Below are 27099 nucleotides of genomic sequence, written 5' to 3' on the forward strand. Positions count from 1 at the left end.
CCACAGGGAGGAGCCCACTGGAGTGCAGGCTGGGCACTACCCTCATTGTGCACCCTGACTCACAGATCTGGCTCCCAAACCCTTTCTGACTCCCAGCTGCTCTGACATTGGCCACCCTGTGCTAATAGATCATCACCACTCCTAAGCCCTACCTTTCACCTGTCCTGACTCTTTGTTTGTGCATTCTTCCATCTTCTTAGAACAGACTGGCTGTGAGGAGTCCCAGGATGGTACAGAACAGGTGTATGGTTCCTTTACAAACAGTGAACTGCATTAAGGATTTGTGGTCATGTGTTACTCTCTGCCCTGGGCCAGTGGAGGTGCCAGTGAAACAGTCATAACCAAGGAGGAAAGTATGAGCAACATCAAATTATTGATGGTTTCAATGAAGGGGATCTTACTTTCATGGTGGGTCTGAGACAGGGGAGCCCATGAGTAGGGTCCTGAACATCAGAATTGAGAAAGACATGACATGCCCAAAGCCTAGGTGGGCCACGGTGGGGCCAACAGTTTGCCCAAAAACCTAGAAGAAGGGAGTTATAGAGCTTCTGAGTAGCTGGCTAAGGAAGTTAAGATTCTTGAGGGCACAAATGATTGGAACACAACACAGAGAAAGTTAAGCAGCAAAGAGAGGGTGAATATCCTTAGGACTGGATGGGTGCCAGAGTTTGAGTCACAAAGCCACCATTCAGGACCATGGAAAGAAGCCAGGAGCAGCAGAGTGAGCAAGAACAACCAGACTGCAGGAGAAGGGTGTCATGATGTCAGTGCATACAGACAGCACTCTCATCTCTGACTCCAAGAAAAGCGGGGAGTGGGATGGCTGCTCCAAGCATTAGTGGAGACACAGATTTGTGCATATGCGTGGTTATGTGTTTAGAACAGAGAGACCTGAGTGGATATGAGCTGAGTGGAAGGAATCAAGTCCATTGAGGGTGACGCTGGCAAGTGGCAGAGAGATGCATGGCTGTTGGACAGGGGGCTCTTGTGGAAGAGCTGTCACTGGGGCGGGGAAGTCTTCTGCCTTCTCTAAGGTGGGAGTCTCAGGGCTCAGATGTGAGAAGCTGTGTGGGTGCTTAGGGAGGGCCTCCTGGTTTTCTCTGGACAGAAAACATGACGTCTTCCACAAACGAGGTTTCAGGAGTGGCAGTGTACCCAGAGGAGTGGAAAAGATGTGAAATGAGATGGGACCAGGTGTGCAGCTGAGAAGAGAGCTCACACTCAGATCAGGGTCCTAAGGCTGTCAATTCCTGAGAAACCCAGAGAATCTTGACTGGAGTTAAGCTCCACCTGAGACTAGGCTTTCCCAAACGTGCCCCACTGCCTAGGAGTTGAGGAGGCCTATGGCTGAGAGCCCAGGTGGACCCTGACATTCAGAGAAAATCCTGGAGGGGACAATGTTACCTAATACAAGTGTGACTCTGGGGGTTCTGCAGAGAATGTAGGACAAGGCTAGAACCTTGCTTGGTGCTTTCTGAGCCTGTCCTGCTAGAATCGAGTAGGCTGAGAAGACATAATCCAAGAGGGGTTTCATCTGGATGTTGGAGAAGCCAGATGGCCCAGAAGCTAGAAATACCCAGAAGTGTTGCCCAGGAGGGTGACAACAGGAGAGAGATGGAGAGGCTCCAAGGAGTTGAGACAGGTATTAAAGAGGAAGAGAGACTGCTAGGGGACAAGGAGCCTGGTGTCCCTCCCACGGACAGAGCTGGGAGTAGGGCCAGAGGGGCAGCACTCCCTGGAGGAAGCCTATTGGGCTAGACAGTGGTAAGAGATGAGAGTTCCCCCATATTTGGGATGCTGTCACAAAATACAAATCTTCCAGTGTTTGATGAGAGAGAAGGGGAGAGTGCTTCTGCTAGACTGGTGTGGCTTCCACTGGCCCCAGGTCCCAGGCCTCACCTCCTGGGTTGGGTGGGCTGGGCTGGGTGGGGCTGGACCTGGGGCTCTCAGGTCTCCCCCATAGCAACACCTGCACTCTCCACAGTGAGAAGCCTTCTCGGGTCCACACACTCCTAGACTGGCTATGCCAGCCCAGCTCGTCATATGAGATTAGCCTGAACAAACCCCCAGCCTCTCCTGTGTCCCCATCCCACCCATGAGATCTGCCTTCACAGTAGTTGTCTGGCCACAGACCCATGGCAGCTAAGGGATCACTCCTCAGAGCCGCTTCAGGCTTTGGCCTTTTTCAGGAGCACATGAACTCAGGAGCCCTAGTGTGCTCACGAAGCAGCTTGCTACTTCCTTTAGCACCAGTCCAGAAGGGAAAGAAGCTTGGGGAGACCATGTCAACCTCAGGGATCTTTGGCAGTGGAGGATGGGACAGAGCAGGAGCATCAATCAGCAGAACAACTTTTCAAAACTCAGCCTTACCTGTTGGAGGATAGTGTGCCTTCCTGAGGGATCTGGTAGCTTCTAGAAACCCTGCCTATCACATTGTGAGTGGGATTTACAGTGACACCTCCATGGGTGTGCCCCACATTCACCCTGGGTCTTGGGGGGTCCCCCAAGTCTGTGTGCCCAAGACAGTGATGATTGCAGAGAAAGCCAGGCCATACTCATGGGACTAGCAAAGCAGCATCTCCCACCATATTCTCACCCGATGGGAGACAGAAGAGGCCTGAACATGGCCTGTCAATATCAAGGACAGAGGGCCAAAGGTCATGACTGGGCTACTTGGCTTGTGTCCTGCCCCAGCCAGTGGCTGACACTCAGCACAGTGGCTTCAGAACAGCTTGTGGCTGCCTTTAATATCAAGCCCAAATTACACTTAACCACCTTTCAGATTTTTTTTTCACTGTTTTTTTCTCCAGCTCCTTTAGGTGTAGGGTTAGGTTGTGTATTTGAGGCCTTTCTTCTTTCTTGAAAAAGGTTTGTATTGCTATATACTCTCCTTATTGTCTTTGATGCATCCCAAAGATTTTGAACAGTTGTGTTTTCATTTTCATTTGTTTCCATGAATTTTTAAAATTCTCCCTTAATTTCCTGGTTGATCCATTCATTCTTTTTTTTTTTATTTTCAGCATAACAGTATTCATTATTTTTGCACCACACCCATTCATTCTTTAGAAGGATGCTCTTTAGCCTCCATGCATTTGAGTTCCTTCCAACTTTCCTCTTGTGGTTAAGTTCTAGTTTCAAAGCATTGTGGTCTGAAAATATGCAGGGAATGACCCAAATCTTTTGGTACCAGCTGAGACCTGATTTATGACTCAGGATGTCATCTCTTCTGGAGAATGCTCCATGTGCACTGGAGAAGAATGTGTATTCTGTTGCTTGGGGATGGAATGTTCTGGATATATCTGTGATATCTATCTGGTCCAGTGTGTCACTTAAAGCCTTTATTTCCTTGTTGATCTTTTGCTTAGATGATCTGTCCATTTTGGTGAGGGGAGGGTTAAAGTCCCCTAAGGTGACTCCAGGATGGCTTGGGGCTACTTTATTTTGATTTTCTTTCTTCTTCTTCTCCTTCTTCTCCTTCTTCTCCTCCTCCTCCTTCTTCTTCTTCTTCTTCTTCTTCTTCTTCTTCTTCTTCTTCTTCTTCTTCTTCTTCTTCTTCTTCTTCTTTTGAAGTATAGCTGACACACAAAGTTATATTAGATGTAGTGTAGTATAGTGATTGCACAATTCTATACATATGTTACACTCACCACAAGTGTAGCTACCATTTATCACCATACAACATCGTTACAGTATCATAGACTATATTCTTTATGCTCTACCTTTCATCCCTGTGATTTTTTTTCTCACTCATCTTGACCCATTTTAACCCTCCCTCCAACCCCTACCCCTCTGGCAACCGTCAGATAGTTCTCTATGTTAATGAGTCTATTCCTGCTTTTTTGTTTGATTGTTGCTTCTTTGTTTTGTTTTTTGATTTCACATATAAGTTAAATCATGTATTTTTCTATCTGACTCAATCATTTAGCATAATAACTTCAGATCCATCCATGTTTTTGTAAATGGCAAGACCTCATGGTTTTTATGGCTGAATAATATTCCTAGATGACATAAACCAAACTTTCTTTATCCATTCATCTATCATTAGACACTTGAGTTGCTTCCATATCATGACTTTTGTAAATAATTTTGCAGTGAACATGAAGGTGCAGATATCTTTTTGAGTCAATGTTTTCATTTTCTTTGGGTAAATACCCCATTGTGGAATTAATGGATCATATGGCAATTCTATTTTTAATTTTTTGAGGAATGTTCACACTGTTTCCCAGCATGGCTGCACTACTTTCCATTCCCACCAGCACTGCATGAGGGTTAGCTTGGACTCGTTTGAATAATCCACACCTCATACCACCACAACCCCTTTTCTGATTTTTTTCAGAAATGAAATACGTGACAGTCTTGCTCAACTCCAGAATGTAGTGCCTTCGGGAGCCACAAACATGCAGGAAGGATTTAAAATGGTACTGAAACTAGAGTTCTGAGGATTTCTGCTTTATGGAGTTCTTAGAGTGTTCCTGGGTCCTCCCACTGCCCTCCCCCAATACTCCTTCATTTCCTTGCAGGCAAATGAGCAGATTGAACAAGAAAACACTAAAGGTAAGTTGCTTGGTGACTTCACTGTGGGCAGGTGTGGGGCAGAGCAGGCCTGAGCCTCAGGGAGGTCTGGTGCAGACACTCGTCTTACTTACTATCACTGACCTTACTATCATTGACTCTTGGAACAAGGTGCTGTCCTCTCTGGGCCATGGGTCCCTCCTCTGTGCAGGGAGGATGAAAACCAACCCTAGTGATGTGTCTCAGAGTAACATGGGGCCATACATGTACCTTCTAGGTTCGTGGTAATTGAGAGGTGCTTGAACTACACTTGGGCTGCCTGAACAAGAAAACAAAAAAGCTAGGGGGCCGAGAGAAGACAAGATTCCATTTTCAGAAAAAAAGCGCTGGATTTCACCCTTGCTGCACACACTTTGTCTCCACCACATTTCTGGCCCTGGCTCCTTTCCCTTCGGTTCCTTCCCTCTGGCTAATGTCATCCTGTGACTGTGTCCCCAGCACTGGAAAAGGCTGTCCTCTGCTCAGAACCATCTTCGTCTAGACTGCAGGGTTACAGCCCTTGCCGGGAAGGAAGTGTGGGCCTGGTGGGGAAGTGCACTGAGCTGGCCATGGGGTCCACAGCCCGAGAGTCTCCACCTTGTCTTCTGGACCCCTAGGTGCGCAGAAAGAGCAGGACTTTCTGAGGGCACTGCCCTGAGCCAGAGCCAGGCTGTCCACTGCCCTGCGGGACATCTGGTACAGTTGAGTCTGGCTGTCCGTCCCTTTGCTCAACTGAAAGGCTGATGCTTGTGCAGTAAAGTAGCTGGAGTTACCTTTCAGAGCAAGGGTCGTACGTCTGGTCATAGTGACGGTTCAGTAGGAAGGGCCAGAGGGAGGCTCAGCTGTCATCTATAATGTAGGCTGGCTAAGGCCCTTCTCCCTCCAGGGCTGGGCTGCTAGCCCTCCAGACATCGCTGATGGTGGGTGCTCGGGTCGGGGGGCCTCTCCTCTGGAGGAGGAAGTGTGCGGAGCAACACGGTGCTCCAGCAGCCTGTGGAGAGTCACCCTGGGGGCCTTTACTGATCAGGCCACTGCATGCTGCTTCTGCAGGGAAAAAGATTCCCATCGTGATTCTCTCTCTGACCGACGGAACTCTGCTGCCACAGCCCTTTGAGGATACCAAGTTCGAAGTAAGTCGCATCCATTGTTACCAGTATTCTGTTCCACATAGCTGGTGACTTATACTCAACACTTTCATTCTCTTAGGCTGAAGAGTCTCGGAGACTGGGGGCCACTGTTTACACCATTGGTGTAAAAGACTATAGGAAAGACCAGGTAATTCCAAGCAGGTAACCAGGGGCCACCTGTGAGCCTAGATGGAGAAAGCTTTGATAGGCAGTTTTCCCAGGGTTACATGAGGATGGACATGTAACCCACCACTAGTGTCTGGACAGCAGATAGCCACTGCAGAAACAAATGACAAGTGTGTAAAACCTGCTGCCAGTGGTGCTGGTGGAAGGGTGTTCCCTTTCTGAAGGGTGGGCTGCTGGCCAATGCCAGAGTCTGGCCATCGGAGTCTAACATGACTTGAGGGAAGAGACTCTTTCCTGGGATGGGGACTTCTGTGTCCTCAACCTCTGGCCATGGGCCCCAGGCACCTCCTCTGTCTTATAGCTGTTGGAGATTGCTGACAGCCCAGACCACGTGTTTCCAGTGGACAATGGATTTAAGGAACTACGAAACATTGTAGGAAAAGTGAGTGAGGGATGAGAGAAAGGGAATGGGGTGACATCTCACCACAACCCCCCGTTACGATCCCTGACCTGCCACCCGCCTCCCTCTATTCCAGCTCGCAGCTAAGTCTTGTATTGATATTACAAAAGTGGAGCCTTCCTCCTTCTGTGCAGGAGGTAAGAGCTGGAGTCACTGTTGTCAACACGGGGCGGGGTGGGGGCTGTGTTGTATGTGCTGGTTGCATGGTACACGCGGTGGGAGCATGTGTGCACTGTGAGTGTGTAGTGTGTGTATGCAAGGGGTGGTTTAGAGAAAGGTACATGGGTTATAGAAGTAAGTAGATCTTTCTGTGAGGTGTGCATGCCAGGGACCGTCGTGCAGGTACGTGTGTGACTGTTTTTTGGGTTTTGACGTAATGTACATACGCCTCTCTGCATAAGTTTAAAATAGTACAATTATTTCATATGCACATACGGCAAAATGACTACCAAAAAAGTTTCATGTGGTAATTTTTTAAACCTGAAAACCAAAAATGGAATACATAACAAGAAAAAAATATATATTTACAAACCTTCAACAGAGAACTGTAAAATGAAATCTGAGAATATATAAAAAGCACAGCACAACAAGAATAATTAGTGACCACTCCAAAACACAAGTCCGATTCAGTATTTAAAATATCAGTGTAACTTACCACATCAGCAACGTGCAGAAGAGAAACATTATCTCAATGGATGACTAAAGAATTGGACACAGTTCAATGGCCAGCGTCATATTGGGAACACAGCCAGACAGAAGGCATCCATACAGATACAGCTAACATCTCATCCAGTGGTTATATGGGAAACTCCTCTCCCTCACAACTGGAACTTCACAAGGGTGCCCTCTCCCCATCCAGGGGTCTCTGTGTCAGTCTGGTGAGAACTCCTATGCAGTGACTACTGGGACAGAAGCCCCCTCTCTGTAATGGGCTCTGTGTGTGCCCACTGGGGATCAGTACAGCGGAAGTGGAGGGAGAAGCACATTTCTTCCACTGCTAACAGCACTGAGCTGGATCTAGCCAGATGCAGACCCAGAGACCTGCTCTGGCCTCTGCACTCCTAACTGTAGGGGCATACTGCCACAGACCATGGGGTCAGACAGACCTGTGTTCACATCTGGTTGTGCTGCCCATGAACGTGCCACCCGGAACAAAAAACTGAACATCTGTGTGCTCCCCTCTTGTCTCCCAGAAGTAGCAATAATAACACCCATGAGCAGATGTGAGATGGAAGGCCAGGGGATTTTATGAGGACTGGCACAGGGTCTAGAAGTTGGTCAGCCCTAAGCAGGAATAGTGGTACTAATATTCCCATCATCATGGTGCCCCTGACCCCAGGGCTGAGGCCATGTGTGGAGGGTGTGGGGAAATCATCCCTGATGAAAGCATCTCCAGCCAAATAAGCTGTGGGCCCGCAACTCTCTGATTCCTCCTGTCTTCTGCACCAACCTGCTGCGCGAGGAGGGAGGTGGGCAAGAGACCCCACGCAAGTAGGCTCTTCTGGTTTAAAGCACTGAGCTGTGTAGCTGACCTGACAGCTTCGTTTCTCTGATTATGTCCCCTAGACACGCACAGGCCATGGCATCGCAGCAGCCTGTCAAACTGCAGGTGCAAATGGCAGTCATCGTCCGTCCCCCATGGTGGCCAGGCCGGGGTGACAGGTGCCTGCCGCACACCCACTGACAGCTTAACTCAGCACTCCTGTTCTGACCTTTTCAATTGTTGCCCTCTTGAGGAAGCTGCCACAACGTGACAGTCACTGAGAGGCCAAGCTCAAGGCAGGATCCTGGACCCCAAATGAAATCAAAGGAGGCATTTCATCAGGCTGTCAGTTGAAATAAATCAGTGGGTCAGGGAGCCTTGGGAAGCAGACAGGGGACGAGCATGAGACTCAGGACCTTTTCAGCCCCTCAGGGTGCTCTCCAGGGTGAGGCAGAGGCCTCTGCTAGCCTTCCTTCCTGCCTGGTCTCCAGCCCATCCTCGGCTCAGTGCCCTCCGATCCTGTGTAGGTCTTTGGTGTTAGTGTGACTTGTGTGAGTGACTGGTCGTTGCATGGTGAATAAATCCCATGGCCAGAGCACCTAGAAAAGCTGGCAGGGTGAGCACAGATTCATAGTTTCTCCACTGTGGTGGCTCAGGCTGGCATCTCCTACACAGGGCCCGAGGGTACTGAGCAAGCCTCTTCCCAAACCCCAGCCTGGCCTGAGAGTGTGAGGTCCCTAGCCCCCATCAAGGCCAGGCAGGTCTTCCCTCAGCTCTAAGGCTGGGGCACGGGGTGACACTGGGCTTCCTGCAAGCCCCTCTGTCCACTTTCCAGGGTTCAGTCCACCCCTCCCTTGAGGCCTCACTCCCAGGAGTCTGCCCCTTGCCCCTTCCCTGATTCACTGGCCCCTCTGGATTCACACAGCCCTTGGTCTGTCCCTCTCATTAGTCACCTGCTATGACTTTGCCTTGGCTGTGTCACTGTTTATTTTTACCATTCAGTACTTTGATATTTTCTCGGACTTTGTGAAGGAAATTTCCAAACCTACAGCAAAGTGGAAACACCAGTACAAGAACAACCACATCTCTACTACCTGGGTTTTACAGTTCATATTTAATATCTGACCATATTTCATTATAATTTTGTCTATCTAGTGCTCTCTCTCTGTCTTGCAAACACACCCATCTATGCCCACACACAAATACAGACACAGTGCATCTTAATTTTTTGTGCGTTTCAAACCAGTTACAGGCATCAGGCTACCTCATCCCCAAAACCCATCATTCTGTATGTATTTCACTGTTTACACCGATATTTGTTAAGAGTTCTCTTTTTTAAATTGCAGCAAACTTTAGTGTATCATTTGATGACTTCTGGTAAATGCACATCTCAGGAAGACAAAGAGTTTACCACTGACCCCAGAAAACCCCTCAGATCACTTGCCAGGCGATCCTTGCCCCCCTCCCCCCATCCTGAAGGCAACTGCCCTTCTCAGTTTTTCTCCCATAGGCTAGTTTGCTGCTTTAAAACATCCTCTCGGTGGACTCATGTGGTACGAACACCGTGTTTGAACATCATGCTTGCTCTGGTATTCTTGGCACGGTGGTTTGGAGATTCATCCTTCCTGTGTGTGTGCTGGCTGGACTTGGAGTTTTGTGTCAGGGAGGAAGGCTGGAGGGGGCACCTTGTCATTCTTTTTTCTGTCTGTGACTGGCCCAGAGCGAGTCCGTGGTGGCACGTAGCAGGACCCAGGGCAGAGGAGGGCTCTCCTCAGAGATCCAGCGAGCAGGGCTGCACTGTGTGCAGAGGGCAGGGCGGGCTGTGTGGGGCAGGAGCCCCCAGAGGGGGAAGGCAGGACCCACGGTGCTGGGTAGAGACACCTTTGCCACCAACATGGGTAGCTGCTATCCATCTACCATGATCAAGCTCCCCTTTCATCCCATCCTCTGTCTGCCCGAGATAACTACCATAGACAGTTCATCATATGTCTATACAGAGCTATCTAAATATGCTTTCCAAGGATGTTTTTACATGAATGGGGTCTTGCAGCATGTAACATTCCCCAACCATCAGCACATATTCCATTCTACAGATGGAGGAAGTTTCTTTCACCAGTCTCCCCGGTCAATATTCTGGTTGTTCCTAACGTGGCTACAGCAGGCTGTGAACACCGTGAGGCTCACTCTCTGTGGGCATGGGTCAGGATTCCCTGGGTCAATCCCACAAGTAGGATTGCTGCATGAAAAGGACACACGGGATAAATATTGGTCAGTAGAGTCGGATTTCTCCCAAAGAGCCTGTGCTGAACAGCAGGGGGTATTCCCAGAGCCTGACCCTCCCCAGGGCAGTCACGTCCACTTGTGTGACCTTGTCAGTCACATGGTCAGTGGGTTGCCCTTCCTCACTGCTGGTTTCCTCCTGGCCTCCTTGGGGAGCTCCTCTCTCTGGAGCCCTGGGAGGCCCACTGTACAACTTCTTCTCCAGAAAGAAAATTCTCCATCCAGAAGGACCAGTCTCCCTTCCAGGGGATCCGGGTCCTCATGCCACCCAACCGCTGCGATGCAATGGCCCCTTGTGTAGGAAATGCAGCTCCCTCAAGCTGATGTTAGTCTGTGCTTCATTTTCATCCAGTGGTGGTTACTGTTGGAGGAATTGGGTGGGGGGTCTTGGAGCAGAAGGCGCAGTTACTGGACAGAGCAAAATCCTTTAACTCCACATCTCTTCTGCTCAAAAATCTGAGCCCATCACCCTGCTTTCCACTTACAGAGTTTTGCCAAAGTGACAGGACCCTCTGAGAGCAGCAGTGCCTGGGGACACAGATGGCACTGCTACAGAGGAGTGATGATTGAGGAGGGCCCCGAGGGCTACAGTGCACACCTCATGGGAAGGGGGCATGTGGGCAGAAGGACAGTGTGCAAGATTCCCGAGGAGTGCAGGCTCTGTGAGGTCCCAGGCTGTCAGGCAGCCCTGCCCTCAGCGGCTGTCCTATATCCTGGGCAAACTGGTGATAGCTGCTCAGAACTAAGAGAAGAGCAGAGACAGCAGAAGGGGGACTTGCCTTGGGCATATGAGATCAGATCCTAGCCCTGTACCTGCCAGGGATTCAGGGAGAGCCACCTGCCCTCTCTTAACCTCAGCTTCCTTCTGTGTAACTTAGGGCATAATGCCTAGTAGGGGCACGTTGGGAGGTGAGGGAAAATAAAAATCATCCCATAGTATATGCTGTTCGTGAGGAGGGTTATTTTGGATGAACACCGGCATTACACACCTTGGCCTGGCACAGATTTGCCCACTTCTGGTTCCTTCTGCCTGTTTGCTAGTGGCAGGAAGAGTCTACTTGCTGTTTTGGCCTCCTCTGGAGCCTGATCTCACCTGCAGACACACACAGTCTGATGAATTTTCCCTTCTCTGCCTGTGTCTAGTAACAATGTGGGCTATGCGTTTACAGTTCTGTCTTGCAAGGAAATACTTCTTTGCAGTAAAAAATCCTGGGTTGTAAAGTGTAAATGCTACTTCTGTGATACTGAGGGGCAGCAGCTACTCTTGGGGTGGCCCTAGCTGGGCTGGCAAAAGGGTTCACAGGAGACAATCCCAAGTGCTCCTTCCTGGCCAATCTCAGAACCCTGTGTCATGGAGGGTCAGGTCCTCAGAGGTATGACAGGGAGCCTGGCACAATCAAATTCAAAGCAGCATTGTGAGATTTGGCAACTGTGTGTGGGAGAAGACACGTCACTTAGAGACAACAAGTCAGCCCTGAGTGGGCCAGTTCCATCTGTCAGGGGCCAGGCTGGTGCCACGAGCAGGAGGGGTCAGTCGGGATGAAAGGCTGCAGTGTGGGGTGTGCTGGAGTAAAGCAGGTGCTGGCCACGGGGAGTGCTCCCCCAAACTGAAACTGGGCAGTGGCATATGGAACTACAAACTCACTGATATCAGCTGTTCCTGCTTTCCAAGAAAGCTAGTGATCTGGATTACTAAGGAAATGTGTGGGCTTTACAATGCTCTCATTTTTGGAAAACACCTGAAAGCCTAAAAACCCACATCAACAGGCCAGCGTTCGGCCACGGGTCTAGAATCTATGTGCTTCAAAGCAGAGCAATTGCTGACAGTGCCCTGATCAATGGAAGCTTCGGGGAGACGGGAAAAAGGAGAAATTGGAACAGCCAGTCCAGTTCTGCTAATATGAAGAATTATATCTAGAGAGTAAATTGAGCTAGGGCAAATCAAGCTTCAGGAAGGAGAGTTAGCCCAGCTGGGACAGGAGGCAGTGGTGGAGGCTAATGACCTTGGCCTTGCCACTGAAGACCTGCATGTTAGCCTGGTGAACTCCCAGAGGGCCAGGCCCACCAGCTGCCCCCTGGTTTTGCTTCAGAAGCCCAGAAGCTCCAGGGGAGCTGTAGCACCTTGTTTGGGGTCTAAGGCCTTCACCTGTCTCCACACTGATAGAGGAAGTGTTTGCTGAACCCCACGTGGGTTGGTTGTAGCCTATCAGGAGGAGGCAGGGGAAAATCATCTGTAGAGTTCCAGAACCACGGCAAAGACAGGAGCTGTCCTTCCCTGGGGGATTCTTCTCCGCAGGGTCACAGACTCAGAGGATATTCAGAGCAAGAGGCAGGGGCTCTGAATGGGCTCTGAATGTCAGGAGTGGAGGTGAGAGGCCCCCCAAGAACCTAAGCCTCCCCTGACACTCAAAGTGCACCCTTGGTGACACCGGGTGAGGATCTGGTCCAGGGGAATCACACGTCTTGGTTTTGACATGTTTGCTTCCTCATAGGAATCCCTAAGCATTCCATTTTGGGGGTGGCCTGCCATGGAAGACAGAGGTGCCCTCAGCCCCGCCTCACACAGCCTTTTGAATGTTGTCTTTGCAGAAAACTATGAATTGATGATTACTGGAACAGGCTTTAATAACGCAAAAAAGAAGGATGAAGTTATTTGTAAATTCATCTTCAGCGAAAATAAGTCCTTCAGTAAGTAGCCCCATTGGTGGTGCCTCCAAGTGACAAATCCCCCACCTCAGGCTGCCTTCCCCTCAGCCAGCCAGGCCTTCAGAGCCCTTGCTGACCATGCACTGTGAACATTGTGAGGATAGATCCCCATGGACAAGGGGAAGGAGGGATCTGACCGAGAAGTTGGGAAGTTCATCAACCCCAATACACAAGAGCCTCTTGGAGCAGGGCTTTCCCCATACTGAGAATGGCTCTGGGTGCGGGGTGTGCCCCAGAGCTGCTCTCCCCTCCCTTGGCTCAGCATTCACTTGCCTTGAGTGACAAGGACCCAAATCCATGGAGATTGCTGGTGGAAACAGAGGCAGCCCTGGGGCTCTGAGCGTGGGCCAGGTGCACTGGTAGCTTCCACGGAGGGTAGATCACCTGGGTTGGAGAGAGGCTGCCAGCTGCCAGTCCCGGACCCTGGAATCCTGGCACAGGCGTATGTCACATGTGTGACCTTCACCAAATGAGGAATCTATTCTCAGCCTCTCTTTTCTCTACCGTAAAATGGTAGCTGAACTAACTAAGCCATGTTGCCTATGTAAACCAACGTTTGGGAAACAGGCTCAGGCGTACCTCTGTAGGGTCGAATGGCTTGAGGAAGTACACGGGTGGACAGGCAGATGTGCCCTCAGTGCTGAAGTGGGTGTGATTCTCCCCAGAGATCTGGGGGGCAGGAAGACTTGCTGCGTAATCCTTTGCCTTCCCAGTTACCCCCTGATGCCATCATTTGACCTAATTATAGTATGTTCAGTGACATCTTCCTGCAGGGCCATCTGGTCAACCCAGAGCTACTTCCAGCCAATGCATCACTGCAGGATGAATGTTTCAGTCCCCTAAGGGAAATAGTGTCTCTAAAGGTCAGGACAGGTCCCCCATTCGTCAGCACCTGCCCCTTCCCCTCCACTCTCTGTGCCTTCCGTTGCTTTTTGTTGTCTCAGAACTTGTCACTCTCTGCATCTACATTTATTTTGTTCTTTGTTAGTTAGTTTTTAGTCTGTCTCCCTCCAGTCCCTCAGATGTAAGACCCTAGGGAGCTGGGACTCAGGCTGCCTTTTCCATTCAACCAGAGCATTGCACAGGCCTGGTGCACAGTAGGGGCCCAGAGGAAGGCAGAAAGAGAAGCTGGTATCCGCCAGAGTGTTAGCTCTGCTTGCTGGGGACCAACTGAAAGGGAAAGATGGGTGGGTGGACATGCCATTAACAGTATTCTCTCATGATTTTCATTTAGGTAAAAAAGCCACCACTGTGGAGGAAAACACCGTGATCTGCCCAGGAGTAAAGATAGATAATCCAGATCAGTAAGTGCTCAGGTCAGGGGCCACACATGTACAGTTTCCATCACTGTAAGGTATATAGAATGTGGCATGCCACCTGTGCTGGGAAAAACATGTCTCTCCGAGAAGGCTCAAGGCATTGTCAACACTTGTCCTTGTTGGTGGTCACACAAGATGCTCAGGGACCTGCTGTGGGGTCTCTGCTGAGGAGGGAGGATACTGGAGATGATGACTCCAGGAATGGTATCTCAGTTCCAGGCAGCTGGTGAGAGCTAAGCCAACATACTCTGTAAATGGAGAGGAATCCAATGTCACCAAGCCACTCTCCCTGGGAACTTAGCCCATGGCCACAAGGACATCTGACCTCATGTAAGGCTCCCTATGCCTGGTCAGTCTTCACTGCAGAGGTTAAACTCAGGTGCTTATGATGAGCCCCTCCCTTTCCCCATGTCATGTGCTCACTGGTGACCCCACAGTGCAATGAGCAAATCAGTGCAAGGAGAGCCACTGGCTATGGTTTGAGCAGAGTGCAAGAACTGTGCCCACCCAGGCTGCTGATCACTTTCTGCCATTTCTCTGCTTTAGGGTGGTCTTCGTTGAAGTCAGCCTAAATAATGGCATCAACTTCATCAGCAGCGGTGCTAACATCACGAGCAAGAACTGCGTGAGCCCCAGGGTAAGACTTCAGCCTCCCTCCTAGGCTGTCCAGAACACCTGCGCTGAAGAAGCAGACACCCTGGGGGGAAAGAGGGAAGGACAGGGTGCCAAGGGCCTGAGTAGTGGCTCCTGCAGACAGGCAGCTGGGGCAGCTTCTCATAGCCAGCTTGGGGCCCTCAGCCTGTCATCAGCAAGCTGTCCCCACACTCAGGCTTCTCAGGTGCCCTGAGAGTGGGACCACAGGAGACCCTGCAATGCAGCCACCTGTCCTGGCCTTGCAGAAACTCATGTCACTGGAGGCACATGAAAGAGGACAGCCAGAGCCCTGAGCCTAGAAATGGTGCTGAGCCTCTGACACATGCCTCCCCCCTTGCCACCTCCCCTGGCCCAGCTGTTTTGGGGGGAAGCTCAGAGCTCCATCCTTCATTCCAGACAGGCAGCTGAGAGAGCCTGGGGGGCTGTGGACTAGGAGCCAGAGTCCAGGACCTCTAGGACACTGGGACACTCCAAATCCAAGTCCTGGACACAGGACATCTAACGGGTGGGGCCAGGTGCTGGTACAGCTGGTACCTCATAAGCTGGTACAGCTGACATGCCCATTACTGGCCCAAGCCCCAGCCCACTTGGGAACCACGCCCCCCGCAGTCATTTGGCAGAGACCATCAGCCTCCCCTCTACCTCCACCGCTTTCTTGTGATCCTCAGCTGTCCCTCTCTGCTAGCGCTCTCTAACCCTATTCTCCTGCAATGGGAAGGGAAGCAACCAGGGCTGTGGGAAGGGCCTGGGGCTCAGCTCAAGGACAGGCACATAAGCAAAGAAGGTTCTGCTCCCAGGTTCCTCCTCCTCAGAGCTCCATGTCTTCTGGATACCGGGCATAGGGCACCATGACATGAGCGACAGAGAGCGTTAGGATGGAAGACAGCTGCCTGGGAGGAGGGATGATGGTGCCTAATTGCCACCACCGTAGTGTCTTGTCCCAGCCGGGGAGAGTCCCAGCAGTGCTGACAGTCCTCCGACTGTGTCTTCGTTTATGCCTGGACATACATTCCTGAATCAGCAGACTGACTCACCCATGTGCCCATCAGGAGTCCCACCAACTCACAGCCCGCCCCCTGCAGACACATGTCAGAAAGACCTCAGGAGGAGCCACACCACCCTGGGCTCTGACCCTGCCTCTCCCTTCAGCTGCTTTGTCTCCTGGACACAGACCCTCAGTCTTCTCCCTCCCCTGCCTCTGGGAAAGGAGACCACTTAGCTTAGGGCAGGGCTGTGCAGCATGTCCGCCGAGGGGTGTAGAGAGGACTGGCTTTGTCCCACCATGGGGATTCTGCTCCCTGGTCAGGGCTCTGGGACAGAGCCTCTGAGCAGGGCTGGTGGTGCACTCTGTGGCCCAGGGCTCTTCAGTGGCTCTCTGGGTGCTGTCTCTGTTTTCCAGTCTTTAGTGTTTCCTGGGGTGGGGAAATCTGAGGTCCATGGGAACAGGTAGAGGGGAGGTCTGGTGTGGGTACTAGGGTATGCTCCCAGTAAGAGGTCACTCATGCCCACCCCTGTTGCTGACATGTGTGCTTTCTGCAGAATGCGCCAGAACAGATTCCACTTCCCGTTCCAAATGTCCCTCTACTACCAGTCCAGCCTGCCACACCATCACCTAGCAAAACATATCTTCCAGATATGAACCCTGTCGTCTTGGCTGGGATCGTCATAGGCCTGGTCTTATTCCCGTTTCTTATCTGGTGCATCTGGCGATATTGCTTCAAAAAGGTAAGTAACATCTCAAACATAGTCCCATTCCTGGCACCATGCCAATAGCATGAGGGACTCAGCCTCCCAGCCTCACCCCCAGATTCTGCCTGTGGCAGCTGCCCATCAGCAACCAGGTCCTCACAGGAACAACCAGAGGCACAGCCTGTCTTCTGCTCCCAGGCAAAGACTCACCATGTGTCTAAGGGCCGCCGGCCTCACACATGTCTCTGGAGGTAGCCTGTGAGCTGCCCTGGACGCTGGGGAGAAGCCACTCCAGGACCCAGATGCCAGGGAGGCTTCACAGCAGCCAGGCTTCTGGATACTCAGACAGACTGAGCACCAGACAAGGCCTCTGGTGTTGAGGGAAGAGGGTGGGTCTTGCAGGAGGCACTGAGAGCCCCAAGGGAGAATCCTGCTGGCTGGCAGGGGTCCTGACCTCTGGGACAACTGAGCCTTAGACACCAACAAGAATCTTTGCACTCATCCAGGATGTCTGGCCTTCCTTCCTCCTTGCTAAGGGCCAGGGCATGCTGGGCCCCTTGCTGGCCATAGAGGCCTAGGAATGGACCTGACACCAGCCTTGCCCTCAGGAACTTACAGTCCTGTGTCTTTGTCTGGATGGGTATCTGGGGGTGGAGGGTAAAATGTCACCTTCATAGTGTGTGGCAAGCAGAGCCTTAGCAAAGGACAAATACTGGTCCTGGGGGGAAGGGAGGAGCGCAGACACACTGGCCGCTGGGTTTGAGAGAGCCCCGGCCGGATCTGGTGAAGGAAGAGGGGATGACAGATGGTGGGAAAGGACAGAACAAACCTGCAGGACACCTCTCCTGCGGGAGAGGTGGAGCTCCCTCTGCCACTCCCTCCTCTGCCACGGACCAGGGAGCCTAGTCCGGCTGTCTCCCCATGCACCCTCCAGGGAGCTCCGATCCCCCTTGATAACTCAGGAGCCTGAGGCTCCGGGTGGTGCAGCTGGTTGACCAGAGACCCATGGGCAGTGGCTTGCAGAGTGACACTCCAAAGTCTGTGTTCTGTCCAACTGCTACTTTATAGGGACCCCTCCTGTCTGCATGGTGGAGCCAGCTCCCTCCATGCCACTCCAGCCTGTGTTCATGTCTCTTTAACATTCTAGAAAAAGGAGATACCAGCGGTGCATATAATAGAAAGGGTAAGTCATGATTTTGGTCCTGTTGCGGTCTGCTCCCTCGATGCCCACACTGAACTTCACACACAAGGGCTCCTGCTGCCTGTGGGATATTTGCATCCTCTGCCCCAGCACCTCCCAGCTCCCTGGGCAAAGAGAGCTGGCAGAAAGAAGAGATTAACCGAGGGACGGGGGCAGCCTCAGAAGGACTTGGGACTCATAACACCCTTCCCATGTGTGCAGCTCTGCTGCTCCAGGGCCTTTGCCCCCGAATTAGCAACTTGAGGTAGCCCGTTTCAGCAAGCACTGGGATCCCTATTAAAATATATGGACTTTGGATCAATTTCTAAAGGACTGTTTGAGAGAGTCGGGTGAACTTTGAGAATAGGAACCTTAGACTTCAAACGTTGGTCCTCTGCCTGGACTCTGATGTATGTTGGGCTGCATATTGTTGATCTCCATCCCTGTCCCCTGGCAGGGCCAGGAGCTTGGCTAGGGTGGGACTGTAGGGACATGGGGGGATGTGGAGGTTGGAAGGTGTCTTACCTGGCATTGAGCTGGGAGACAGACCCAGTCCAGGTGAGCACAGTGAACCAGGGTCAGGAGAGCAGACTTGGATATCCCAGGGTGGGGGCCCAAACCAGGCCCCAGAAGAAGGAGTTATATGGGGACTCAGTGTCCTGAAGTGGGCACCCGAGCCTGATGGCTGGTAGGAAGCAGGCCTCACCGCCTATGGCTGTACAGGGACTGGGTGCAGTGCCACGTGCTGAGAAAGGATCTGCCAGGGTCAGGTGAGTGCGGCCCTGTCCCCTGCCAATGCTCCCACCCAGACAGCCCTCCTGTACACTGCACAACCCCAAGACTGGGCTTCTCCCCCAAGGGCGGGTAAAGCCATTTCTGCAAACAAAAGGAGTTTGCTTATTTTCACATGGAGAACACTGTCCTGGTGCAGGGTGCTCCTCATTTGTCCTTGAAAACTCTCTTGTGCTTTTTTGAGTGGGCAGAGCTTGGACAGGTGCTAAGAGGTTAGATGACATGGGTCTACACTGAGGAGCTGCCAGACCCACGAGCAGACTCTGCTTTCTCTTCCTAGGAGCCAGCGAGGAAATGTATGGAGTCATGCCCAACGATGGTCATCCCCTGTGGGTGCCAAGGAGGCGGAATAAGACGGATAGAGGTGAGACGGGCGTTAGAGAGGGTGCGGTCACCCTGCAGGTGGGGCTGAGGGAGAATGAGAGCAGCCACTTCATGCTCCACAGGCCTGGACCCAGAAACTATGGCTGAGGTGGAAATGAACTTTACTGAAACTGACATTGATCCCTTGGCACTAGAGAAAAAGCAGAGAGAACCCTGATCCCCAAGCCCAGGAGAGAACAGAAAGGGAGGGCTTCTGCCACCACTACCACACGGGGCCCAGCACTAGGGTCTCCCCCTCGGCATGGGCCCAGGTTTGCAGACGCTGGTAGCTGGCTACAGCTTGCCAGTCCTGGGCTTGCTCAAGAACTGCTGAGCAGCTCCAGCAATGGCTTGGTGTTCAGCAGCCAGCAGGGGGATGACGAAACACAAGCTCAGTCATAAACAGGCTCCCACGGGTCAGATGTTATGTTAGTCACCGTACAGTACATCATTAGTTTTTGATGCAGTGTTCCATGATTCATTGTTTACATATAACACCCAGTGTCCCGTGCAATATGTGCTCTCCTTAATACCCATCACCAGGCTCACGCATTCCCCCACATCCCTCCCCTCTAAAACCCTCAGTTTGTTTCTCAGAGTCCAGTCTCCCCCTCCGATTCCCCCCGCTTCACTTCTCTTAATGTCCTCCATGTTATTCCTTATGCTCCACAAACAAGTGAAACCATATGATAATTGACTCTCTCTGCTTGACTTATTTCACTCAGCAGAATCTCCTCCAGTCCTGTCCATGTTGATACAAAAGTTGGGTATTCGTCCTTTCTGATGGGGGCATAATTTTCTGTTGTATATATGGACCACATCTTCTTTATCCATTCGTCTTTTGAAGGTCATCCCAGCTCTTTCCACAGTTTGGCGACTGTGGCCATTGCTGCTATGAACATTGGGATACATATGGCCCTTCTTTTCACTACTTCTGCATCTTTGGGGTAAATAAGGAAATTTTTTACAGGAGAATTCTGAGCAGGTTTGTTCACCATTAAAAGTATCCAGAAATACCAGTGGCTCCTGCAAGCCTTGCATTCGTCCGCTCAGCTGTGTGAGGGACTGAGCTAACTCCATTGTCCTGGGGACCCAGTGACATGAAGAGACCAGAGCCTCATGGAGGACAAGGTCTGCAGGAAATGTTCTCACTCCAGGACGTGCTAGGCCCCCACCCAGTGAGGGAGCCCCCAACCCTACAGGGGGCTGTGAGGACAGGAATGAGGAGGCCCCAGGCAGCCCAGCATGAGGAAGACATGTTTCAGACTCCAGAGACCCCAAACACACAAGGCCACCAGGCCCCTGCCCCAGATAGACGCTGCAGGGCTCCCTCAGTGCGTTCCTGGGGACAGAGCCCTCTGGGACCATCTCAAGTCAGAGAGGACTATACCCTCTGGAGGTGACCGCCATGCCTACAGCTTCCCCATGGCCACATCTGCTTTTCAGGGCAAACTGGATACCCTGTGTGACTTTGTTCAAAGCTGCAACCAAGTGCCATTGATATGGTGTCAGCCTAAGAGAAAGGTAAGCAGGGGCACAGGGATGCTCTCCATGGGCCAGCAGGCCTTTGCTCTTTGCCCTTGACCGTTGCACTCTGGGACTGTGGGTCAGAGATTGTGTCCAGGCACCTTCCAGGGAGGATGCCAAGATGTGGAGAGGTGGTGTTCATGAGCCTCACAGGCCGATTTGGGTCTGGCACCTACATTTTCATGCACATCCTCTCCAGAATAACAGGAAAGTTCTTATGACCCAGCGCCTCCAAACTTAAGTCAAAGAAGCTGTAAAGGGAGGCCAGCCAGAGTTCTCCTGGCCCTGACCATCATCCCTCCCCACTGAGCTCCCCACTGGAGGTCTGCTGGCTGCCCCCATCCACTGAGACTCTCCTGCATGGCTCACTCTTGTGCCAGGACTAGTGGAGGGCATGGTGACACCCCATGTTGTTGGCCAACACTGAAAGCTTTTACCAGGTAGTAGAGTCCCTCCTTGTGTCATTGCCTGTGACAACAGGGAGAAGCCAGCTTATTACAGGTGCCCTCCATGGAACTGAATATTAGTGACAGCTTGTTATTCTCAGATCTTCCTGTGGGCCAGCTGTCAGTCTAAGAACGCTACATATTTTGACTATGTACTCCTGCCAGCAACTCCATGTGCAAGTGCTACTAATATGCCCTTCTTTACAAAGGGAGAGCTAAGGCACAGAGGTCTAGTGACTTACCCCAGGTCACAAAGCCTGGGAGTGGCAGAGCTGGACTTGACCTGGCTCTACCCCTCTCCTTGCCCTGCCCCCGTCAGGTCAGGATCTTGATCCCATGATAGTTACCCCACAAACACCACAAGGCTCAGACTGAGGGCCCACGAAGACCATGCTCCTGGCTCACCATGGCTGACCATGCAGAGGGTCTCAGACCCTTTGCACAGACTGGCCCAGGGGCCTGGAGGACATTGAAGTCCCCAGAAGCCCTAGTGAGAACCACATAAGTCACTTCTTTGGATCAGGCAAGCACGGCTCTCCCTCGGTACCACACATGCACATATTCCTCATGAAGTAGCAGGAAATGCAATAATGGTTAAAATAATAATGCTTTAAAGCACCGGAGGTTAGGGCTAGCAAGCGACTGTTTGCCAGTAGATTCAAGGATAGTCCTTCACCTGTGCAGGCCTGAGCTGACGGAAGAAATGAGGGGTCACTGGCTTAGATCACCAGGCGCCCCTGGAAGGACTTTTAAAACGAGGGTGATGATGATGACAGTCCCAATAAGAGAAAGCAGCTGTCCGGGCCCTCTGTCACTCACGGGCACTCAAGGTAACACTTCGAATGAATGAATGACAGGTCCACAGAAGTCCCAAGTCTGCCTCACTGCACGTGAGGACTGAAGGGTCTTTCTGGGGACCAACAGGCTCCCACAGATCCAGCAGAGGGGTCAGTGGGGATCTGGGCAACAGGAACAGCATGGGCTTAGGTAGAGAAGGTGCTCGGCAGGCCCCAGCAGCCGGAGCAAGCCCAGCGTTCTGCTCCAGCGCCATCTCAGCGACCGTCTCTCTCTCCTCTTCCCTGCAGGGCCGCTGCTTCAACTTCACCCTAGTGAAACCCCTCTGCAGGCAGTTGCCCTGCAGCGGGAAGGTCTGCCTTCCGTCCAGCCAGGCATGCTTCCCCATCAACAGCTGCTACTCACGGTGCCAGCGCCCCATCCCCACGTGCTCCCGGCTCCCCTCCCGGATGCTGCCGCTGATCTCTACCCCGACCCGGGCAGTCTGCGGAACCACTTTGTCCCTCCCGCCCCCTTAGCCCAGCCTCTAATGCACCAAAACCCCCAGATTATTAAGAGCCCTTGTGCACTGAATTAGACATATGTATTGAGTCTTGGTTTGCAGTCAAAGGAGTTGGAATCCATTGCTGATCAGCAAGAGAGTTTGTTACCGGGAGAACATCGCTGCACTGTGTGAGACGTGTCTATACTGCTCCTGCCAGGACAGAGCGCCCTGGTGTCTGCTGGATGCAGACATGGATGCCTCCCACCTCCCACAGCCAGCTCTTCATCGGTCACCAAGGGCTGCAACGCCCGGGGTCCTGGCCAAATTCTGCTCCTTGAAAAAAATGCCCCAATGTCTCTGAAATATGAATGCAATGCTGTGTTTTGTTCCCTAACTTTGTGCAGAGGAAAAACTTGAGTCTCTCCCCTCCTTCACTCCACAGTCTTCGTGTTCATAGTTTGGCTACCCCCACTTCTGAATGTGTCCTAGAAAGAGGCAAACCCCCTACAGTTCACCAAACACAAGGGCGACTTCTCTTTTCCAGCTACCCCAGATAGTCCCTAAGCCCAGGAGAATGTTAGAGGACCCTCTCCATTTCCCTAGAGAATGTACACCCTCCCCTACTGGCCATGAGCCCTCGACAGGACCATACTCCGTCATCTCCAACCCACGCTGATAGGAAATGAAAGTCCTCTCTGCCTCCACCCTCATATCCTTCAATGTCATAATTATGCTTTTCGGTGGAATTTCTGTAAGACAAGTGTAGGTAAAAAAAAAAAAAAAAATGTCAGGTTTGGGTTTTTAATCTGTATGGATTAAAGTGGCTAGATAGCCATGACCCTAATTTAAAACAAAAATAAATAAGTGAAAGTCTTACCTGGCATGGCCTGTGTATAAGTATGTGGAGAGTGTTTGCAGTGTAACTCTCCAAAGCATTTGTATCTGGAGCTGCTCTTTCTCAAGGACCCCTTCCTGACCTCCCCGTCCTGTCATGGCTTGGGCCACAGATCCATGTCCTGCCACCAGCCAGGACGGGAACAGTGACAGAGAACATCTCCCACCCCATTGTGGGCCCTTGGTGCATCCCCCAGCCCATCCATCTCACAAGCTGGTTTTTGTTGTTGTTGTTGTTGTTGTTGTTGTTGTTGCTGTTGTTGTTTTATTTGATAGAGAGAGGTCACAAGGCAAAGAAGCAGGCAGAGAGAGGGGGGAAGCAGGCTCCCCACTGAGCAGAGAGCCCGATGTGGTGCTCGACCCCAGGACCCTGAGATCATGACCTGGGCTGAGCCACCCAGGTGCTCCTCACAAGCTGTTTCTAAGAGAGCTTTTCCTGGCACAAAATGCTAGGTGCACCATGTCTCAGAGAAATAAGCTAATTCAAAATAGAGGAAGTAGAGGAGGAGGCTTAACCCTGCGGCATGGACTCATAGTTTCACTGGACCCCGCTCTGGGCCCCATTCCAGAACAACTATATAGGTGCGTGAAAGAGAACAAACAACTGCTCCAGGCCCCACTTCCCAAGGTCCTTCATGGAATGGGAGGCCCTAGTCAATGCTTGGGTTCGCTCTGGGGTTACAAGAGTGAAAAGCACAGGTGGTATAAACACGGAGTGTGGTGAGGGGGGATGCAGGACACCCAGCGGGTAGGTGGCCCTGCCCTTGTGCAGCCCCATGGGGAAGTCTCCGGATAGGTAGGTCACAGACGCCTGTGCAGCATGGGGTGGGACCACTGGCTCTGGACCACCTTCACAGAGCAGCTGGTGCCCACGGGCCAAGCACGAATGAGCCAAGAGCTGCCACATCCAGCTCTGAAAAGGTGGCTCGACTCTCAGTCTTCTGAGAATCAGGGAAAACATGTTTATTGTACTTGTGATACCAAGAAAAATGTGTGAAACATTTTTTTACAGAATGGGAGTTAAAACAACATGAATGTGTACAGAGAGATTTCATCTCTTCCCAAAAAGTGGGGTCTTTTGTCTGTAACTGGTGAAAGCATGATCCCGGCCTGAGAGGTCCAAGGACACTTTTCTAACTGGCTCTGGGCTCCAACGTTGTAGCTACATTGAACCATAGGATGGTACTTGGCCATCTCCGAGCCTCCATGACCCCATCTGGAGAAAGGTCTGGTCCTGACCAACATCAACATGCCTGTTCATTAGCAGGCGCTGGGAGCTGTCTTACTTTTAGCCAATACGAACCTGGGCTCATTGCTCCTTCCTCATCCCTGAGCTGAGGAGGGAAGTAGGCACGGACATCTGAGAGGAACATAGGCCTGCCCCCACCACCCCCACCCCAGCCCCGCAGCCATGGACCCTGGCCTTGCTTCTGGTGGGGACAATATCAGGAGGCATCAGGAAAAGGGAGATTCTTTGGAGACCCCTTCCTGGACCCATGCTCCCGCCCTGCCGTCCCGGGATCTAGCTCAGCAGATCTTCCGGTTTGTCATCAACCTGGGGTTCCTAGCTTTTGTGAAGGAGAAAGGGGCACAGTCCACTGCTGAGAGCTGACTTGAAGATCACCTGTCTCCACCTCCTGCCTGAGGTTTTGGGGCAGGGCAGGACATTTTTAGAAAATGTCTGACATCTGAGCTGTCCTGAGCTGAAACATGTGCAAGGGGGAATATACTGGGCAATGCTTACTCCTTCCCTCAGACATTTTCTGAATACCTCTCGGTGTCACTTGGGAGTGGCTCCTATAGACACAGAGTGGACCTGGGCCAAAGCTTGTGCTTCTGGAAGCTGGGAGCTTCCCTCAGATCCCACCCGGCTCAGCCACAGGCCTCCTTCACGGGTGTGCAAGCTACAGTGCACTCACACATATCTCCATGTTGGAACTCCTCCCCTGTCACAGTCCGTGCACCGGGACCCCCCAGAGTGGGCCTGGGATGTTGAGGTGGCCAGTGGGGCAGAAAGAAACACTATTTCTCGATCACCACCCAGTGCTTCTTGCTGTGCTGTTCTCAGCATCTGCTCAGGCACTAAATTAGTCTACAGAAACATCCATCAGCTCCCCTCACTATCCCTGTTTTCCATTCCACACCCCAAGCAGGTGCCCAGGCCCTTGGTACCATCTGGCCATTTGAAGCAGGAAACAAGTGGTCTGAGCTCCATCTGTCTTCTACCTTGTGTCAAGAGGGCCCAGGGACCTAGCCTCGCCAGAGCCACTAGGACAGAAGGCCTGCGCAGGCCTGGCACTGGGTGGTTTGGGAATAGCCATGCAGGCCTCCTGCAGACAGGACTTTGGTCCAGCCCTGGAGGAGGAGGAGCCCTGGGGAGCATATGAAATCTACATTCTTCAATATGAAGAATTCTACTGTGAACTCATGAATCTCTCAGGTGAGCCGCAAAGCTCACAAAAATTTCACAGACCACTTCAGAATGGGCCCCCAGCTTGCTCACAATTTCCATGGGAAGGTTGGCAACATCCTGCCATGAGGGGTCCCCCTGGAGGAGAGCACAGCCTGACACAGTGGGCTGCAGCAGAACAGAATGACACTGGCCACAGGTCCTGACCTGTGGTCAGAGAGGCCACCAGTCCAGGCGAGACCAGACACTGGAAAGCCCATGGGAACAACATCTTCTCTTTCAGGCCCTCCTGCAAACATGGCCGCCTCTGGGCCTTGTGGTCTCTGAGTTCTGTCCATCCCGCTCTCTCGCTCCCATCTCTGCCTCCCTGTGCCCTCAGCTGCCCAGTGGCCCACAATCTCCAGTTGCGGCCCCTGCTCAAGTTGAAAGGCTGCTCCCCAGTGCTGTGCCCATGAGGGAAGGATGTCCCTGTGGGCACACGGCTGCTATCAGGCCCAGCACAGGGTGTGGGAGCAGGTAGAGGGTGTGACCATGGGCTGAGCAGTTGCCTCCAACATCCTGCCACACACTGGGGAGCCTGATCCATCTGTCTCTCAGTGAGTGGCCCCTCATCGCCCGCCATCCTTCACTCCCGCTCCTTTCTCTCACTGTCTTTGGCTTCCTGATGCCCCAAGTAGCTGAGCCATGTGAGCAAGTAGGAGCCTCTCAGGGTCCACTCTCACCTTCCCCTGGCACCTGCCCTTTCTCTCAGGGTCCCACATCCACCTGCTGCCTCCGACCTACAGACCCAGCCTGTGCCAGCCAGGGGCTGGCCTTGGACAGTGGTGGGAGACAGAGAAGGCTAGCCCCTCGTGTGCAGTCTGGGCTCAGTTAACAGCAGACGAGACATGCGGTGTCTGTCCATCTAGGGGTACCGTGTTTGCACGGGCTACCAGAACAAAGTACCGGAGACTCGGTGGCTTAAAGAGCAGAAATTTATTTTCTTACAATTTGGGAGGTTAAAAGTCCAAGATCAAGGTGTCGGCAGGTTTCATGCTTGCTGAGGCCTCTCTACTTGGCTTGTAAAAGGCTAGCTCTTCCTACGCCTTCACAGGCCTCTGCTCTGTGTGTCCTCATCTTCTGCTGAAGGACAACGGTCATCTGAGAACAGGGCCAATCCTAGTGACCTCATCTAATTTTGCTATCTCTTTAAAGACCCCATCACCAGGGGCTCCTGAGTGGCTCCGTTGGTTAAGCCACTGCCTTCAGCTCAGGTCATCATCCCAGGGTCCTGGGATCGAGCCCTGCATCAGGCCCTCTGCTCCATGGGGAGCCTGCTTCCTCTTCCCTCTTTCTACCTGCCTTTCTGCCTACTTGTGACCTCTGTCTGTCAAATAAATTTTAAAAAAAATTAAAGGCCCCATCTCCAAATAGTCACATTCCGAGGTACTGAGGGGATTAGGGCATCCACAGATTAATCTGGAGGGGACACAGTACAGCCCATAACGGCCATTAATCAACTGATATTGTCAGGAGTCCCCTTCCAAGTGGTGGGCTCTGGGGGACACGGGGGATCTTGTGAAAAGACTCTATGGTTAAGGACCAGCTGGGTGACCACAGGCAGGCCACTGTCCCTGCTGTAGAGACGACAGCTACGTGGAGATGGAGCATGAAGAGTGCACAGCGCCCCATCCTCACACACACAGTGAGGGCTCCCAAGTGGCAGCTCCTGGGAATCTGAGACAATGCTGGGTCAGGACCTAGTTGCTCAGGTCAGATGGCAAGATCGGGAAGGGACCGTGGGGACTCATCTTCTCTTTTGACAAGTGAGGAG

At 52.1% G+C, this 27099-nt stretch overlaps 1 protein-coding gene across 1 annotated transcript in view; it reads left to right on the plus strand.

The window, feature by feature from the left end:
• The window catches only part of LOC131828729 (anthrax toxin receptor-like), a 61452-nt gene extending 38777 nt beyond the window's left edge, over positions 1–22675 (plus strand). The window contains exons 4-17 of the mRNA XM_059169676.1: positions 4337–4418; positions 4521–4554; positions 5602–5681; positions 5758–5826; positions 6166–6246; positions 6341–6401; positions 12617–12715; positions 13968–14037; positions 14599–14689; positions 16246–16431; positions 17543–17578; positions 18648–18731; positions 20177–20254; positions 21789–22675. Coding sequence (XP_059025659.1) covers positions 4337–4418; positions 4521–4554; positions 5602–5681; positions 5758–5826; positions 6166–6246; positions 6341–6401; positions 12617–12715; positions 13968–14037; positions 14599–14689; positions 16246–16431; positions 17543–17578; positions 18648–18731; positions 20177–20254; positions 21789–22016 — 1279 coding nt within the window. The 3' untranslated portion in view covers positions 22017–22675. The remainder of the gene's footprint in view (positions 1–4336; positions 4419–4520; positions 4555–5601; positions 5682–5757; positions 5827–6165; positions 6247–6340; positions 6402–12616; positions 12716–13967; positions 14038–14598; positions 14690–16245; positions 16432–17542; positions 17579–18647; positions 18732–20176; positions 20255–21788) is intronic.
• The last annotated feature ends 4424 nt before the right edge of the window (positions 22676–27099 follow it).

Source organism: Mustela lutreola, chromosome 4 (assembly GCF_030435805.1).
Source record: "Mustela lutreola isolate mMusLut2 chromosome 4, mMusLut2.pri, whole genome shotgun sequence".
In the NCBI taxonomy this organism is placed as follows: domain Eukaryota; kingdom Metazoa; phylum Chordata; class Mammalia; order Carnivora; family Mustelidae; genus Mustela; species Mustela lutreola.